This window comes from Syngnathoides biaculeatus, chromosome 4, assembly GCF_019802595.1.
Source record: "Syngnathoides biaculeatus isolate LvHL_M chromosome 4, ASM1980259v1, whole genome shotgun sequence".
Classification (NCBI taxonomy): Eukaryota; Metazoa; Chordata; class Actinopteri; order Syngnathiformes; family Syngnathidae; genus Syngnathoides; species Syngnathoides biaculeatus.
Window position 1 is genome coordinate 3,855,979 of NC_084643.1, and position 17,924 is coordinate 3,873,902.

Below are 17,924 nucleotides of genomic sequence, written 5' to 3' on the forward strand. Positions count from 1 at the left end.
ACACATTAGATTGCCAAGGCAAAGTGACTCAGCTGGTCAGCGTTTGCCTCACAGTTCTGAGGTCCAAGGTTCAATCCCGGCTCCGCCTGTGTGGAGTTTGCATGTTCTCCCCGTGCCTGCGTGGGTTTGATCCGGGCTCTCCGGTTTCCTCCCACATCCCAAAAACATGCAACATCAATTGGTCACTCTAAATTGTCCCTAGGTGTGATTGTGAGTGTGGCTGTTTGTCTCCATGTGCACTGCGATTAATTGGCTGGCGACCAGTTCAGCGTGTACCCTGCCTCCTGCCTATTGACAGGTGGGATTGGCTCCAGCACTCCCTGCGACCCTCGTGAGGATAAGCAGACAATAAAATGGATTACTGGATGAAATTGTCCCTAGGTGTGATTGTGATGCGGCTGTTTGTCTCCGTGTGCCCTGGGATTGGCTGGCAACCAGTTCAGGGTGTACCCCGCCTCCTCCCCATTGACAGCTCCGGCACTCCCGCGACCCTCGTGAGGATAAGCAGCTAAGAAAATGGATGGATTGCCTAATTGTGAACAAGCATCGGCCTACAATCTTTATCACTTATCGTATCCAGCACTTCTGGTTATCCTTGGAAATAAACAATGATGCTTTCATTGTCAACATATTTAATGGAGTGCTTTTCCAGCCCAAATGCCCCCCCCCCCCCCCCCCCATAAGACGTCGTGCGGCGTCACTGTTTGCCCGGGTCGGTCCACCCCCCCACCCTCTCTTCTCCGGCATAATTGGCCCGTCTCTGGCGTAAGTCCTCATCTCCAAAGGCACCCCAAAACTGTAACCTACCTCGCGTGTTCTCCACTAATTGAAATGCCTAATGAGCTCCCGAGGGCTGCAGCCCGTTACCTATGAATGAATTAAAGCCGAAGCTGCTCGCCAAAACGGCGAATCAAGACGCCGTTAAAAGAGCAAAAGCAACACGAGAGCGCAGGCAGGTTTGGCTGTGCTGGGACAGCGCTGACCTGCTTTTGTGTCATCTGATTTGGGACACTTCTACTGGATGTTGAAAAGGAGCAGATGTTCATTATGATTTTATTTTGTGTTTACTGCAGGCTTCAATTTTTCGTCAGCCCGGTTCCGGGGTCCTCATTATCCAGCGCGGTTTGCCTAATTGTGCTTTATTAAACATTAAACTGCGTGGCGGGATCAGCACGATTTTTATGGAGCCGTTTCCAGTTCAGCGCCGCGCACGCAATGACGTTCTTGGCCCGTTAACTCAGTTGACGAGAGTTTTATACAACAATGCTCATCGATAAAGATTTTTTGCGATCACAAGAATATAAATCCCGGCGACGCCGATTTGTAAAAATGACAATATTAAATCACGTGGACTACAAGATCCTGAAAAAGGGGGAAACATTTTGCCGTAAGAAACCATTTCAAATGTTTATTTAACATGTCAAAGAAGGGTCACACACTCGTGAATTGAAAACAGGGCTGAAAAATTATTGGCCAGCTCAAGGAGGAAAAAAAAAAAAAAAACAATGCTAACATTAATCAGATTTTGGCTACAAAGAATATGTTTTTGTTTGATTTTTGTTTTTATAAAGAAACTGTATGTACATTGGATCTTTTATACAAGAGGTTGACTTGGATAAATGCGTCAAAACAAAATCGGTTGGCGGTGAACTTTACAAAAAATACATTTTGTTTTATTGTGGGACGTAGAAAAGGAAAACAGTCAAATATTGACCAATAATATTTCTTCCTTTTCTTTATTTAGGAAAAAAAAAAAGGTGGCTCTACTACCTATCTTAAAGGAAAGCAATATACAGCTTAATAAATGGTAGAAAAAAAGGAGTTTTTGCAGATTCATTCAGTTGGTTTGGTAACCAAGGACAAGGGCTGTGACTGGAAGAGGGCATGGTGGGAGTGAAGGGCTGCCTGATGGAACGACGAGGGGGGGGAGAGCATGGAGGGGTGCAGAGACGCGAAGGGGATCGGCCGGCTCAGGATGGGCGTCGTCGGCTGGCCGCCCGAAGCGCCCATCGGGATGGAAACGGTCGGCTGGGAGACGGACGACGACGAGGAGAACGAGGAGGACGTGCCCCCCGAAGCTTTCCCCAGTACGGAGAAGTGGTGGGGCACGCGCCCCTCCGGTTTAGTGGTGAGCGACAGCGGCTGGGCCTGCTCCGAGTGGGTGGCGGCGGGGGCGGCCGGCGAGGCCAGCGCGGCGGACGGCGTGGCGGGCGAGTCCAGCATGCTTCCGTGGGACGACGCCGGGCTGTCGCACATCTTCTCGGAGGGCAGGTACTGAACGCACTGTTTCTTGCTCCTTATCGAGAAGTCTGATGAGCACAAAGGAGAGACGGAGAGAGGGAGGCCTTTGAATAATGGATCTGGCGGCGCCGGCTTAAAAAAAAAAAAAAAAGAAAGAAAAAACTGGTACACGTCCCTCAATGCCACCGACTGACAGAAGTCAACGAGTGATTATTAAAACAACGGGGATGGCAGCGATGACAGGTTCGAGTGAAAAACGCTCAAGACTCAACTTGACTAGACATGAATGATTCAAAAAAAGCGATACACTGAAATGTGGACGCCCCCCCCCCCCCCGACTTTGACCAACTTCTGATGTTTCAAATATTGATGGCACAACAGCAGACATACCTGCCGCTATTGGCACTGTACCTCATAAGCTGCTTGTCAAAGTATAGATTGAAGAAAGGAGCGTTAGTGAAGGAAGTGGAAAAACACAAAAGTACACTCAGAGTATTCATTGCACTTGAGCTTTGCTGCTGCTTTTAGAAGAAGAAAAAATATACCGTAATTTCCGGCCTATAAGCCGCAACTTTTTTCACACGATTTTTATGCAGTGATGCGGCTAATTTGTACAATTTTTCTCACGGCCGCAAGGGGGCACTCGAGCGGAAAAAGTAAGCGTGACACCGGTGGAATATATGTGCCGAGAAAGTAACTTTTACAGGTCCGACCCTGTTAGCGCTGAAGGTAGCGTGTTACTGCCATGTCTTAGTGATTTTTACCGGTAAGGTTCTTTTTTTTTAAACTGGCCCTTTTAGCTTGGCGCTAGCATTAGCATTAGCGCGGCGCTAGCGTTGAACTCTCTGTACCGTCTTTCTTTGTAAATATCTGTGTAGGCAGATACTTTGATAGCGGTTTCATGTTGGATCGCTTCAAAATAGTTCCAGTGCACCTAATGTTCTTATTTTTGAGGTTATGCTATGCCACATGAGCAGCCTGAAATAAGGAGTATATTTTGAGTTGCTTCTTCTACGTCTGGCTTAGTCCGCTCCGTGTGTGGCCTTCAAGGGACACGAGTCAGGACTCCGTACTACTTAGTTACGTATAATGTTTAAGTGACAGATTGTGAGGCGCTAGCGCTAGCTTTAGCATTAGCATCAATGCGGCGCTAGCGTTAAACTCTGTGTAGCATCTTTCTTTGTAAATATCTGTGCAGGCAAATACTTTGATGGGGCTTTCATGTCGGGTCGCTTTAAAATAGTTCCGGTGCACCTAATGCTCTTATTTTTTAGGGTATGCTATGCCGCATGAGCAGCCTGGAATAAGAAGCATATTTTGAGTTGCTTTTATAATTCATAATAAGGCTACGGCTGCCTTGGTCCGCTACGTGTGTGGCCTTCAAGAGACGCGAGTTGGGACCACGTACTCCTTAGAACGTATAAGGTTGAAGTGACAGATTGTGAGGTGCTAGCGTTAGCGTTAAACTCTTTCTGTGTACAGTCTTTCTTTGTAAATATCTCGTGTTTCAATGCGGGCGCTTGCGGCTTTAACACAGCTGCGGCCTATGTATGTACCAAATGGTATTTCCTTTACAAATGTACTGTGTGAGCCTTATAACCAGGTGCGCTCTGTAGGCTGGGAATTACGGTAAGCGATCGACTCGTTACCTTCTGGTTTTGAGTCGGGTTTATTGTCCCGCTTCCTCTTTTTCCGTTTTCCCTGCACACATTAAAAAAAAATGATAACATTGCTTAACGTTTGCAGATCCGCCTGGATGCCGAACGGTGAAATGGTTTGGCTCACGTAGTTGTCTCGCGCTGACCATCCAGGGTAGAGCTGCGAGTGGAGTTGCCTCTCTTTCCTCGCCAGCTCGTAGTATTTGGCTTGTTCCTCTCTCGACAGGGAATGCCACTGTGGTAAAAAAACAGGCAACGTATATCAAAGGTTCAGTCGACGTCCCGGCGGACAAAAGATTAAACACATAGTACCTCTGTCGGGGCCACTTACCCGTCTTCCAAGGATCTGGTTGATGGCGGCGCTTTCCTTCAGAGTGCACTCTGCCACTACTTTGGCTCTCATCTCCTTCATATACAACATGAAAGCGTTCAGAGGCTTTTTGATATGCGGCTTCTTGTCCTCGTCTTTCTTGGGAGGGATGGGAGATTTCCTGCTGATCCAACAGATATCACGTTAATGAAGCGATTGTCGCAGCAAAAACTTGATTGGAAATCAGAATGTTTGCTTTGTCGTACGCGTGCATCGACGGGCTGCTGTTGTCGCTGTTGGGCTCCTGCTTGATGGCCGGCGACACGATGGCAGGATGGGGGATGCCGGTCTGGTGGAGGCTGTGAGGTGGAGGAGTCACCATGTGAGGGGAGAAGCGACTGGACACCAAGCTAGGAACAATAAAACAACCCCCAAAAAAGAAATAAAATAAAAACAGGCCGTGAACTCAACATTAAAAAGGTTGATTGAACATACTCGAAAATGTTTCCCTTCTTGAGAAAAACTTCAAAACTAAGCATGTGTGTCTGTCTAGACTACATTTACACACAAACAATGAGCTACATGCTTGCGTTTTTTTTTCTTCTTCAAATAAAGATTTTTGAAAGGACCCCTTTATTCAGCAAAGGAAAGAGAAAGTGAAGTGTGTTGCTACCATGGCAACAGCATGGCCGTGACACCTGAAACCACTTTCCTTGCCACGTTCCAGACTAAGGGAGTGTGTTCGAACAGCCTTGCACACAGAACACCTTTTTTAAAGTAACGTTCAATTTTTTTTTTCTTCCCCCCCAATGCTTTATACAATGAAGCTCTGTGGGAAAAAATTAGGCACCATAACCCGACGATCACGAGGGCCTGTTGGATCGGACAATTCCGCGATTTTGTCTTTTCGCAAAGTTGAACGCATCAGGAATGACGCGACACAATAAAAGCTTGTTTCCCTCCTGAGTTAAAATGCAAAGTCAGCAGGTTGACTTTAAAATGCGCACTCAGTCGGCGTGAGCCTAAATGCTGTGTGGGGGCTGTTTCAGTGGTTTGGAAGAGATTTGGCGAACTTCACGATTTGTAGAAGTGTTTCAGTAAAGGCAGTCTAGTGACGTTTGCCAACATATATAAATACATACTGTACTCCGAATAATTTGACATGAACCAAACACAAAATAACATTCATTGTTTTTTGGGGGGGCGGGTGTTGTTAAATAATTGCGTTATGCTTTTTTCGGTGTGAGTGCATCTTTGACTGATGTTGCATGATCTGAAAAAACATTTTCAAAATGCATTTTTCAACCATCACCACGAAGCTATCAACAATTCCATTTTGAGTGAGGCTCAAAGTTGACTCTGCCTTGCTTCAGATAAGCTGGGATTTTGTCCCGAATGAGTCTTTGCTCAGTACGTATTTTGTAGTGACCCACAAAATCCGGGCATGACTCAAAACTTTAGCATATTTTAGATAATTTCTAATTTCTTTCTAAGCAGTCTTTTAAGTCATTAATTGCTTTTCGATCTTAACAACACAAGTTGTCTAGTATCTGGCATGTTGTCATCGCCATTTTTTTTTTGGTTTGTTTCCCAATGGTTCGACTTGTCAGCACTGACAATTGGAAATCATATCTGTAAACACACAAACGACAGGAAGTGAAATTGATTCATTCGTACGAGCCCAAGAATGGAGTTAAGATTTATTTTACCCATCCATCCATCCATCCATCCATCCATCCATCCATCCATCAATCCATCCATCTTCGTAGCCGCTTATCCTTACAAGGGTTGCAAGAGTGCTGGAGCCAATTGCAGGGCACATCGAGACAAACAGCTGCACTCACAATCACACCTACGGGCCATTTAGAGTCTCCAATTCATGTTGCGTGTTTTTGGGATGTGGGAGGAAACCGGAGTGCCCGGAGAAAACCCAGGTAGGCACAGGGAGGACATGCAAACTTCACACAGGCGGATCCGGGATTGAACCGGGGACCTCAGAACTGTGAGGCCCACACTGTCCAGCTGATCCACCGTGCCATCAAGATTTACTTTTTTTTTTTTTTAATTAAATGCAGTACAAACACTACTCTCATGTTTACCTATTATGTCCGAGTTTCACAATTAGGCTACCTAATTACCAACACGACCTTACCTATGTGAAAGCAAATCAAAATTAAAAACAAAAAATAATAATAATAATAAATCCATCAAAAAAGTCATTCGTAAACCGAGGATCCGTTGAATAAAATTTCACTCTTCGAGAAGGTGAGCGTGTTGCTCAAATGGATCCACTCACCTGGACATGGATGCATTCATAGCGAGTGCTGGATAGGGGTGACGGAACCCCCCAGGAGGGATGGAGTACATGTGCTGGCCCTGCCTACGAGATAGAAGGAGAATGTGATGGGAACGTGAGGTGGATCTCACGCAGCTGACAGCAATCCCAGCAGAACTAATTCCCTAACTCATCAACTCAAATCCCCCGCTTGTGGAAAAGCACCGTGGAAAGCAGTTCCGTGACTCCTGGAAGAATTCCAAAATGGCCCGAGTAACTCTTGACTTTACCGTCTGTTTTATTGATTTGAAGTCTGAAGCGCAGATTTCGCGTTGTAACACAAAATGGATATATTACACTAAACATTGCACATTTTCGAGTGGTGAGAAACTTACTGTGGCATGAGCCAGCCTAACGGGTGGGCAATAGAACCGACTGCGCCGGGAGACAAGGGGTAATACGGAGAAAGTTCCGATGGGTGGGGTGTCCGAGGAATACCTAAAGATGACAACAAAAAAGAGCAGTTCAGCTGCTGAAGTGACACATTCTTCTCAAACCGGGACTTGAATGGAAAAAAAAAAAAAAAAAAAAAACATAGCTCGAGCCAGTGGAATTGACAAAAGATTCAAACAACAACAACTAAGGGTGGAGCACTTCACAAAATACACAGTTCAGTTCCTATCTCGGCCATGCGGTCACGGTTTTCACTTCAGTACATGTTGACGCTTGTGTGGAAAATGTAAAGTACCGTAATTTCCGGCCTATAAGCCGCGACTTTTTTCACACGCTTTCAACCCTGCGGTTTATTCGGCGATCGGTAATTCGTGCATTTTTTCTAACGCCCACAAGGGGTCACTCGAGCAGAAAAGGTAAGCGTGAGACCGGTGGAATGTATGTACCGAGGAAGTGACTTTTACTGGTATGTTTTTTTAACTGGCCCTCTTAGCGCTGTGCTAGCGTGTTGCTGCTGTGTTACTACCGTGTCGCCGTGATTTCTACCGGTATGTTTTTTTTAACCAACCCTGTTAGTGCTGCGGTAGCGTTAGTGCTGTGCTCGCGTGTTGCTACTGTGTCACTGCCATATCTCAGTGATTTAGGTGTGTTTTTTTTAACTGGCCCTGTTAGTGACGTGCTACCATGTTGCTACTGTGTAGCTGCCGCGGCTGTTTTTTTTTTTTTTAACCGGTAAGTTTTTTTTTTTTTTTTTTACCAGCCCTGTTCGTGCTACCATGTTGTTGCTATGTTAAGCTAAGCTAAGGTATAAAAACTTTGAAAACTCTTTCTCTGTACCGTCTGTCTTTGTAAATCTCTTGTGTTCCAACGTGGGCATTTGGGGTTTTTACATAGGTGCGGTGTTGGTATACACCAAATGATATTTCCTTTACAAATGTACTGGGTGAGGCTTATAACCAGGTGCGCCCTGTAGGCCAGAAATTACGCTATTCAAATGTGTTTCTATTCATCAGAGATGTTAAAGTGTTATACTGGCATACACTGGCTGGCAAATGATACAATAATCTGTGTTTCCACCTGTTGCAATTCATGCGAGAGAAGTGCAACAGATGTCATGGCTTCCTGAAAATACCTCACAGCTTTTTGTTCAACCCAACAAGCCCAAATGTCACATTTCACGTTACATTTGTGAGTACATTGAGACAAGGTCGTTATTTCACCATGCATACTTTGATAATATTTATGTTTGGTGCTTTACTGTGTGGTGTTTCTAATGTGAAATAAATGCCCTGGTTCCAAGAATGCTTTGAAAACACTCATGTAGTCATTACTCACAAATAAAAGCTTATATGATAAGAAATACTTCTTCATCGGTTCTTTCACAGGACATAGACACTACTCGTTTTAAATTTTTGGCTCTCAACCCCACCACAGTGGATTTTTAAAGAATTGAACAAGATGTGCAATAACTTTCATCTTGAATTTGAGGGCAATTTTCCATCTAAATCAGGTAAACGGTGAATTCCCACATCCCAAAAACACGCATTCATTGGAGACTCTAAATTGCCCCTTTGGCGTAATTGTGAGTAGTTCTCTGTCTGCATGTGCCCTGCGATTGGCTGGCAACCAGTGCAGGGTGCCCGAAGAGTGCTCCGGCACTCCCGCGACCCTCGGGAGGATAAGCGGCTCAGAAAGTGGATGTATATGTCTCCCAGTTTTAAGGGACCATGCTAGCTGCATTGTAATATCCTATATACATATCCTCGAGTTAAGCCAAGTTTCCATAGTAATCCATCCATCCATCCATTTTCTTTTGCCGCTTATCCTCACAAGGGTCGTGGGGAGTGCTGAACCCAATCCCAGCTGTCAACGGGCAGGAGGCAGGGTACACCCTGAAATGTTTGCCAGCCAATCGCAGGGTACATAGAGACAAACAGTCGCACTCACAATCACACCTCGGTGCAATTTAGAGTGTTCAACAAATGTTGCATATTTTTGGGATGTGGGAGGAATTTGGAGTGCCCAGAGAAAACCTGCACAGGCACGGGGAGAACATGCAAACTCCACACAGCCGAGGCCGGGATCGAAGCCGGGTCCTCAAATCTGTGAGGCCAACGCTTTAATTGCTGACATGTTGGCGGGATAGACTCTGTACAGACGGTAAGATGAACTTGCTCGTCATTATTATGAATCCCGCTCGGGTACCGGGCAGGCTGCGGCATGTTGCAGTAAGATTTGTTTGTCGCACCGCTGGAAGGTCTTGTCCAGCCTTGAACTCAAGGGGGCGTCGGCATCTTCTATGGCAAAAACCGCTACTGTACTGTACACTGGTTTGCCGCATTTTTCAATATGGATAACAAAAGAATACCTAGAAACCGAAAAGGGACACATGCAAATGGAACCAAAACAGTTGAACCGAACCATTTGGATGCTTTTCAAAAAGGGTTCCACGCTTAAAAACAACTTTAAATGGAGAAAATGTGTCAGAAAGTGAAGCAGACCAACAAAGCGAGTTTTTCTTCACCCAAACACTCTTAAAATCAACAGCTTTGCTCAAGTGTGAAGAAACACAGCTGATTCATGAGCTGAGTACAAAGAGAGCGAGAAGAAGGCTGTGCCGATTTAGAAAACCCACATCAATGTGGTTGGTTTGGTCAGACTACATCTTTTTAAAGTTGTGCCTTCACGTAAGGTGAAAGTTTTATTTCAGTGTATCCAACATGAATTTGAGCAACTAGTGCATTACCTGTCTTTGGGTCAAGTATTTCCGGAGAGAGGTGTGATGGTGGCGTGCCAGGGGAGAAATGTTCATTGCTGTAGGTGATGAGGGGTGTCAGCGGGTGAACATGGTGGGCATGCTGCACCACAGGAACTTTATTTGACTGTTGATGCAAGAAAAAAAGAACAGTCCAAGTTAAAGGACCACTGTCATGAAATGCATGATTTTTAGTATGTTATTAATGAAAAAACGTTTTTTCACCCAAAAAAATTTTGACGTCTACGGCTTTTTGTAACTCCCGCCATGAAAATCCTCTCGAGGTATTTGTTTTCGAGAAGAAGCGGGAAGTGACGCACAGGGCAGTAGTGCACTCAATCGGTCTCGTCTGTTTATCCTAGTTTTACCTGCAGGACGGTAGCTCGTTGTTTCTACGTGTTAGCCAAAATGTCGGCTCTTTGTATTGCTGGATATTGTTCGAACACTCGGGAGGATGGATTCGCTCTTCATACTTTTCCAAAAGATCCGTTTCGTCGTGAAAAATAGATTGGAAAGGACGAGAGCTTTGTGGGTTCCAAATGACACCTAGGTGTGTATACAGCGATGAAAAAAAAAAACAATAGTTGGGGGGGGGGGCGTAATCCGTAAATCATGGGTGCTAAATGTGTCGATGTGTGCATCGGAAGGCTTCTGTGCAGAAGCCGCTGAAGTACGGCCTCCGCAGGCCCTGTGGATCGCCACCGGCCTTGTTGACAACGCCAAGCCGGCCGCGGGTCTTGTCGGCCGGGGTGGCTCGTCACGGCGCCGGGCCGCGGTGGCTCATCTCCGTTGCGGAAGTGGATAGGACAGGGAGGCGGTTTGGCCGTGGCGTCGTCGCTCGAGGGTGGCGTTTTTTTTTATCACCACCACGCGGATCGGGCAGGGGAGGTGGTTTGGCTGTGATCCGCATATCATCTAAATATGGCTCGAAACAATAGAGTAATATTGCCCGGTCACTTCACTCGGTTTTGAGATGTTCTCTTCTTCAAAAAGAGCTTTCGTGTCAGAAGGGGTGTGTTCGTCTCCCGTAGTCGGTGGCACAGTGTGTTTTCAACGGCGAATGTCCGGAGTGACGTCAATATGGCGACCGCTTGGATGTCGAATGACACTTCCACAACTTTGCGCATGGATGACGCTCCACTCACATTTATTTTTTCGTATAAACATTGAAGTGAATAATGTTCCATGTATTTTTCATTTCAATATCTATTTTAGAATGTTTATAGTGATGACACTTGGGTTTTAAGGAAGTGATCACCGGCTAAAATCACACTAAAACATGGAATTCATATCCAGGAAATGTTTCGGCAATTGGGTATTGTTTGATAATCAAAGGAATAAGTTTTCATTTGCAAAAGGGCTTCGTGCGCGCAGCATGTGTCTGACCGTTCCTCTGATGCAATCTGGACCAGAACCAAAAAACACTTAAAAAGGCCTTGCAGACACATGCCAAGACCATTACAGCCATTTAGCAGAGGAAAGAACTGTTTGTTCAGCCCAACTACAAAAACAACAGCACCACCACGTCCAAATGTCACACCAGTAACTCACAAACAATCGGGCGAAGGTAAACTTGATGCCGGTAAACAACTGGAGACATCATCTCCCGCTCGGTCTGAAGAGCACTGAGTTGGCGCGTATGTGGGGAAAAAAAAAACACGAATGGCTGGATTACGCTGTGATACTGTACGCATGACCCCAACCAAATCTCACAAAAACACTGCAACTTCCTCGTGGAGAACACGAAGTCCTGAGATAACACCTAGCTTAATTAAAGCCCTGGCATGTTTTTTTTTTTAAACAAAAACATTGCATCACAAGGAAAGATGGGGATAATTTAGCAGATCTGACCAGTGTTCCCACTCCAATGAAGGCGAAGCTAATAACAACGACCAGCGTCTACTTTCATTAGGCAAGGCTCAGCCTAGCAGTCATTTCTCTCTGGCTGCCTGCTGAATGGAGCACTTGTTGGCTCAACTTGTCACATGGGAGGGTCAAGGGCTGGGGGAGGGGGGAAGGTGGGGGAGAAAAGAGTCTTGTTCATCCAGACTAACCTTTCTTCAATATCCCTCCCCTCCCCCCTTCCCAACCTCTCGTCTGTCCAACGAGGTCTGCAAGGGAACAAGGTTTGCATTGAGCGCATTTGTACGCGCTCTTGCTTCACGCTGCTTAGAATTGTTCCAAATCTTCGCCGTGCTATTTTTTTTTTCTCTCTCTGCCATTTTGAAGGAGGGCCCTGCCATTTCCTCCTTTTAAATCCTAAGCAAATTCTTTTCTGCAATTTATAAAGGATACTTTGATTCTGGTGTTGCCAGATGGAGAGAGGAAAATATTTACTGGTGTTAAACATGGCTATATTAAGATCCCTTTGCTCTGGGATTTTCGACTTTCCCCAGACCCCGGAGCGTTTAAGGGCAATGTATTCTTAGCAAAAAAACATTTTATTTCTCTACAACTACAAGGAGGCTTTGATGAAACTTCCAAGCCTGAATTATTGTGGACTTGCTCGGTTGGAATCCCAGGTGCCGCATGTCATGTATATTTGAGTTGTACTTTGTTGTTCTTCTTGTGTACGATCTGCTGGAATTTTCCCTATATTGTGGAGGCTGTTTGAGACCTCTAGACCTGGGTGCCAGCACATTTTGGGAAGCAGTTCAGTGAGAATTTGAAATGATGCCTATTAATATTGCATAGCCTGGAATACGCCAATAGTGTGCTCTAAACATATCTTGGGAGTTTGAAGGCACAACTTTCAACTCCAAACTGCCTGACAAAATAACAAAATATTATGACCTGTTTTCTTCGGGTTGAGGGCACATGTGTTGAAGTCATCTTGCTATGCATGTCGAACGATTTAAGAATGAAAATGGTATTTTTCCCCTAAAGTAATCCCAACAGCGTTGATTAATATGTCCAATGTACAGTTACAATCAAAAAGCTAGAGTATGGCTCAAACCTAAACACAGTATAAATATGTCACTGGTTTAACGGACTCCATTTATTTTGGTAAGTGATGTTCCTCCAGTGTGCAGCTTCATATCGTAGTACGTGACCCACAAGAAAAGTATCCAAAGGAAACCTCATGTAACACGAGCTGTGTTTTAAATATCAACAACATCCACTTGGTAGCACATAAAACAAGCAACCTGGGACCAGATGGGATCGACAATGGCCGATAGAAACTACGCTCTTTACGTTGAGGTGCTTTCTGCAAACAACTCTGCAGCGTGCTGCATAAATATTAGCCAGTAACTAAAAACAACCAAGGACTGGTCCTGCAGCGATAAGACCTAGTCACGGGAATTTTAACAGGAAAAAAAAGCAAATGAGATAGTCCAGAGGAGATATATCCGTCTCACACCATGAGGTTCTGAAGCTAGCTAAAAAGGCAGAGGTGGCAGTACCTCGCCGGGCTGTCCAACTTGGAATGGCGCTAAGAAAAGCACAACCCTTAGTCAATGTGGGTGGAGGGGTGGATTTCATTCAAGCAAACATGTTTTTGGATCCTGCACATCTGAATTGAATTACTAGGCAAACAGCCGATGGGGAAGAGAGCTTAGAACAAACTGAATAACCCTGCAGCTTTGTGTGTCTTTATGCTTGGCAATTCTGGGTGGGAGGCTCAGAGGCCTTTCAAAACTCCAGGAAAGACAGGGTGAAAAGAATGTCTGGCATGCTGAGAAAAATCCAAGCCTTGTTTGTCAACGCCAACAGGAAGCGGACGTGAGAGGGGGACTGACCGTGTCCTATGTCTTTAAAATCAACCACTCCAAATACCGCCATTTGTCAAAGACAACGTGGTTTACGTCTGGTCATTGAGTCTCAGAAAAGGTCAAATGCAGCAATATTGCAGGGTTAGAATAATAAAGCGCAGACTGGCATCATATTACTGCAGTCGCCAATTTAGGGTGTGAAAATCCCCCTCGGTCATTAAATTAAGGGCACGCAAAATCGGCAAAGCATCTGCGGGACGCAAGCTTAAATCCTCTGAATTTGTTTGGCTGGTACACAAAGTGACAGAATAGCAACAGTATTATAACCCCCAAAGGAACTTGTATGATTCAGACTACAATACAGGAACCGGTTCCTTCATTTTTAAAGTGGGATGTTGTGTCTTGAGTGTAGCAAGACTACAAGACCGAAGATCACTATTCAGTTCATTCTTCTGAAAGCCTTTGATTTCACGATGGATCCCCTTTTCTCCCCCGGCTTAATACAAAACGAGGAATTCTCAACAGGCTCGCTCTCACAGGGCTGCTGAACCAATATTGATCAAAAGCAAGTAAACATTTAACTTTAATATTCATAATAAATACAATGTACTGTAGATAGCAGTTGCCTGGAAACCCAACGGGACTTGACGCTACATGCAAAACAGAAGCAATAACAGCAAGAGGGGTGGTGACCGTGTAAGAGCCGCGGTCAGGATAAAAAGACGGGACTCCGTCCAGCATAGCAACGCCGGAGTTGGACTTCGGCTTCCCGTTGAATGGAAGAAACTGGAACAGGATTAAACCACCATAGGGCAGATGGGAAAGAGTCGAAGTTGGAGGAGGATAACCAAAGCAGGACAGAAAGTCATCCATCCGCCTGTGCCAGGAGCCTGCTAGTTGAGGGAGCTAGTTAGCTGCCATGAAAAAAAAACCTGCCAGCGAGAGCGACCCACAACAAGACACGTGAAAACCTATCTGGGTTCCATCATCAGGCCATTCAAGCTAAAAAAAAAAAAAGAACAACTATCTGACGGAGAAGCAGCAGACAAAATGGCGTGATATAAGACTACACTTCACGAATCACAGTCTGGCCCAAGAAGTTGACAGATGCAGGTAGACATACGACATGCGAGGAATGCTCCTCCCGACCGTATCATTTCAATTACTTGAAGAATTTGGTGACTAAGTGACTTCTGAGATGCTGACAGGATCATGTCTCTTATTGGGAGTTGGCAGTCGTGCAACAGTCGAACAAAGAGCCCAATTCTTACATCAACGTCAAGGGAAGAGCTTCACGTTTGAGCTGTGATCCCATAAGCATCTGGGGTCGGACGCTGGTCAGTTTTACCCCATTTAAGAGTCACAGCTTCCAATCACCAAGTCTAACGGCAGAGGGTATTGAGAATGGGAGAAGCCCTTCGAGACAGATGACTGGACGTGCCGGAACGAGCTCAACGGGTGTCGTGCACAGATCTGTTTTAGAAAATGATACACTTATAATTCATACGGCAGCATCTCTACTCTCAGGTCCAGCTTGACAAGTTCCTCATTGCGCATCAGCTGGCCCTGAAGCTCATTTGATGGATTATTCATAAAGAAGCCGGCAGTGGAACACAAACACCTATGAGGGCTTTTGGGGTCTGCGTGTTGTTTGTCTAGTGTCCGTTATCCTCACGGAAAAGCGTATTCCCTTCGTCCCAGTCTTCCCACTACCATGGTTACGGACAAATGCAATACTCGCTGAATGCTAAACAAACCTGTCTATTGAATAATTGAGGCTCTCGGGGTCAAAGGAGGCTTTGATTAGCATAGAAGCCCCATGGACCCAATCTGCATAGTGACAGAACTGGTCTTTCCATGACATTCCCATCCAACAAATATTAGGATTTCCAATTTGTAGTATTCTCCCTTGTCCTACAAGGGAAATGCAACTTTGACAAATACAATGCTGTTAGGGGTGGTGAGTAATCAATAATATTTTAAGGATTTGGTGATAGCGCATTCTCTATTGAAAACCAGGCTATGGTGTCGGTCCTGGATTTATTTTCATACATAGAATATAGATATGAGACTATTGAGAATCTCTCTTTACAAGTAGACTGAAAAGGCTGAATGTATACTATATGAGATTTATAAGAGCCTATGATTAATGTATGTCTGCTCTGGTGTAATATAAGAAGAAAAAGCATAATGCACACCATGTCAGGAAATGAGTACAAGTCTGCTTAAGCAGCCGCTTCTTGCGTATCATCTCCTCGGGTCTCTCTGTGGCTCCCTTTTCGCCCTGGGCAGTAATCCTTGGGACCCCCGCGGATGCCCACCCGTTCCCCTCGCTCTCATTAGTGCGGAGTTGGGGGCCACGGGAAGCCTGCAGGCCTGGGGAGACGGGCTCCCGCCACCTTCCCACACCGACTCTCTCCCTCATCTGGAGTAATGAGCACATAATCAGCAGAGGGGAATGCGGGCTGCAGGCCCCAAGTGAGGTGGCAGGGCACCTTCACTCAACTGTACCCAGGATACCTGAGATTAGCACCTTCATACATCAAATGATCCTCTGCTCACCAGATAAAGCGTGGTGAATTCCTCGTCTATTCCTATTCACTGGCAAATCTACAGCGCCAAATGTTCCCTTCCTTGATTCTGCATTTGAGCTCAACCGTCATTAAATTGTCCTTTACCAAACGAACTACATTGAAATTACATGCCATTAGGTTTATTGTAGTGAGATACATTGACCTGTTGCCTTGTTATTCCTGAAAAGCATCTCATTCGTAATGGAGTGTTATCATTACACTTAATATCTTCTTTTCCTTTCGGCTTGTCCCGATTAGGGGTCGCCACAGCATGTCATCTTTTTCCATCTAAGCCTATCTCGTGCATCTTCCTCTCAAACACCAACTGTCCTCATGTCCTCCCTCAAAACATCCATCAACCTTTTCTTTGGTCTTCCTCTCGTTCTTTTGCCTGGCAGCTTCCATCCTCACCACCCTTCGACCAATATCTTCACCCTTTCGCCTCTCGACATCTCCGAACCATCTAAGTCTGCTCTCTCGAACCTTGTTTTCAAGACATCCAACTTTGGCTGTCCCTCTAATGAGCTCATTTCTAATCCTATCCAACCTGCTCACTCCGAGCGAGAACCCCAACATCTTCATTTCCGCCACCTCCATTTCTGCTTCCTGTTGTTTCTTCAGTGCCACCGTCTCTAATCGTACATCACGGCCGGCCTCACCACTGTTTTATAAACTTTTCCCTTCATCCTAGCGGAGACTCTTACGTCACATAGAACACCAGACACCTTCCGCCAACTGTTCCACCCCACTTGGACCCGTTTCTTCACTTCCTTACCACACTCACCATTACTCTGTATTGTTGACCCCAAGTATTTGAAGTCGTCCACCCTCATTCTTCCCCCTCTGCCCTTCTCATTCACTCAATTTAAGTGGTTTAAAGTTTTATTTTTAACGAATGCCCAGGAGTACGTGACAAATGACTGATAGTGCTTCAGTCGCGCCTTTTGTTTCTGATTGGTGGATTTTCCTCAGGCCCAGTGATTTGTTGCATATCAAATTAGAGAAAAGATGGCAAAAAATAATAATCATAAAATAAAGAGACACATGATGGGGCCAAAGATAGCTGATTTTTTTTATAGTAGTAGTATAGTATAGTGTAAAACTAAACATGGTTGTTCATGTATCATTTCAAAATATGCCTTCAAAAATGTTCATGTGATAGCCAAAGGTTTATTTATTTACTGTTTTCTGATTCTTTTTGGAAGAATCATGTTGAACTTTTCCAATTACGGAATTTTCTGCACTACAAGGCGCACCACAATATAAGGCGCACCTGCAATAAATGCCCTATTCAAAAACTTTTTCCATATATAAGGCGCACCGCATTATAAGGCGTATAGAATGGACACTGCAGTAGAGGCTGGGGTTACGTTATGCATCCATTAGTGGGAGCTGCACTAAAGGCTCAATATTGATCCATATATAAGGCGCACCGTCGGCTTTTGAGAAAATTAAAGGCATGTAGGTGCACTTTATAGTGCGGAAAATGCGGTACTTTAAAGATATGAATAAATTCCCATCATATTATTAGCAAACGCCACCTAAAGTCTTTTAATTTAATTGTTACTTTCATTTTGGTACTTCAAAACCAAGTGAACAACACACAATGAGGTTGCAGAGCCACTGTGACTGTGACACGAAAATCCATCAGGGTCATTGGCAGGTCATGATGGTTTTTTTTTTTTTTTTCTGAGAAAATACTGTATTTATCATTGCTTTCAATTGAAAGCAGTCAGTGTTGAATTCCCACGGGCCAACAGCAACCCATCCACAACAGTTTTCATTGAATGGGCCCGATGAGGACATTGTCATGTGCACCACCGCGATTATGGGACGCGGCAAATTGCCCACAAACGCGGCAAACGTCTAGAAAGTCCAACTCAGGTCAGGCGGCTGAGTCACAATGGCTTCAAGTGTGACTCTTGTTCCACGTGGTGCCTGGCATG

The 17,924-nt window shown here is 45.0% G+C and overlaps 1 protein-coding gene across 4 annotated transcripts in view; it reads right to left on the reverse strand.

The window, feature by feature from the left end:
- Window positions 1-1,386: 1,386 nt before the first annotated feature.
- The window catches only part of tcf7l1b (transcription factor 7 like 1b), a 43,911-nt gene continuing 27,373 nt past the window's right edge, over window positions 1,387-17,924 (reverse strand). Inside the window, exons 5-12 of one of the 4 annotated variants that reach the window (XM_061817378.1) lie at window positions 9,684-9,819; window positions 6,880-6,982; window positions 6,506-6,589; window positions 4,476-4,568; window positions 4,231-4,393; window positions 4,027-4,134; window positions 3,891-3,942; window positions 1,387-2,309 (exon numbers count right to left, since the gene is read on the reverse strand). In XM_061817378.1, coding sequence (XP_061673362.1) covers window positions 1,834-2,309; window positions 3,891-3,942; window positions 4,027-4,134; window positions 4,231-4,393; window positions 4,476-4,568; window positions 6,506-6,589; window positions 6,880-6,982; window positions 9,684-9,819 — 1,215 coding nt within the window. In that variant the 3' untranslated portion in view covers window positions 1,387-1,833. Of the gene's footprint in view, window positions 2,310-3,890; window positions 3,943-4,026; window positions 4,135-4,230; window positions 4,394-4,475; window positions 4,620-6,505; window positions 6,590-6,879; window positions 6,983-9,683; window positions 9,820-17,924 lie in introns of all 4 variants that reach the window. The other 3 variants (XM_061817379.1, XM_061817376.1, XM_061817377.1) reach the window with 3 other exon arrangements.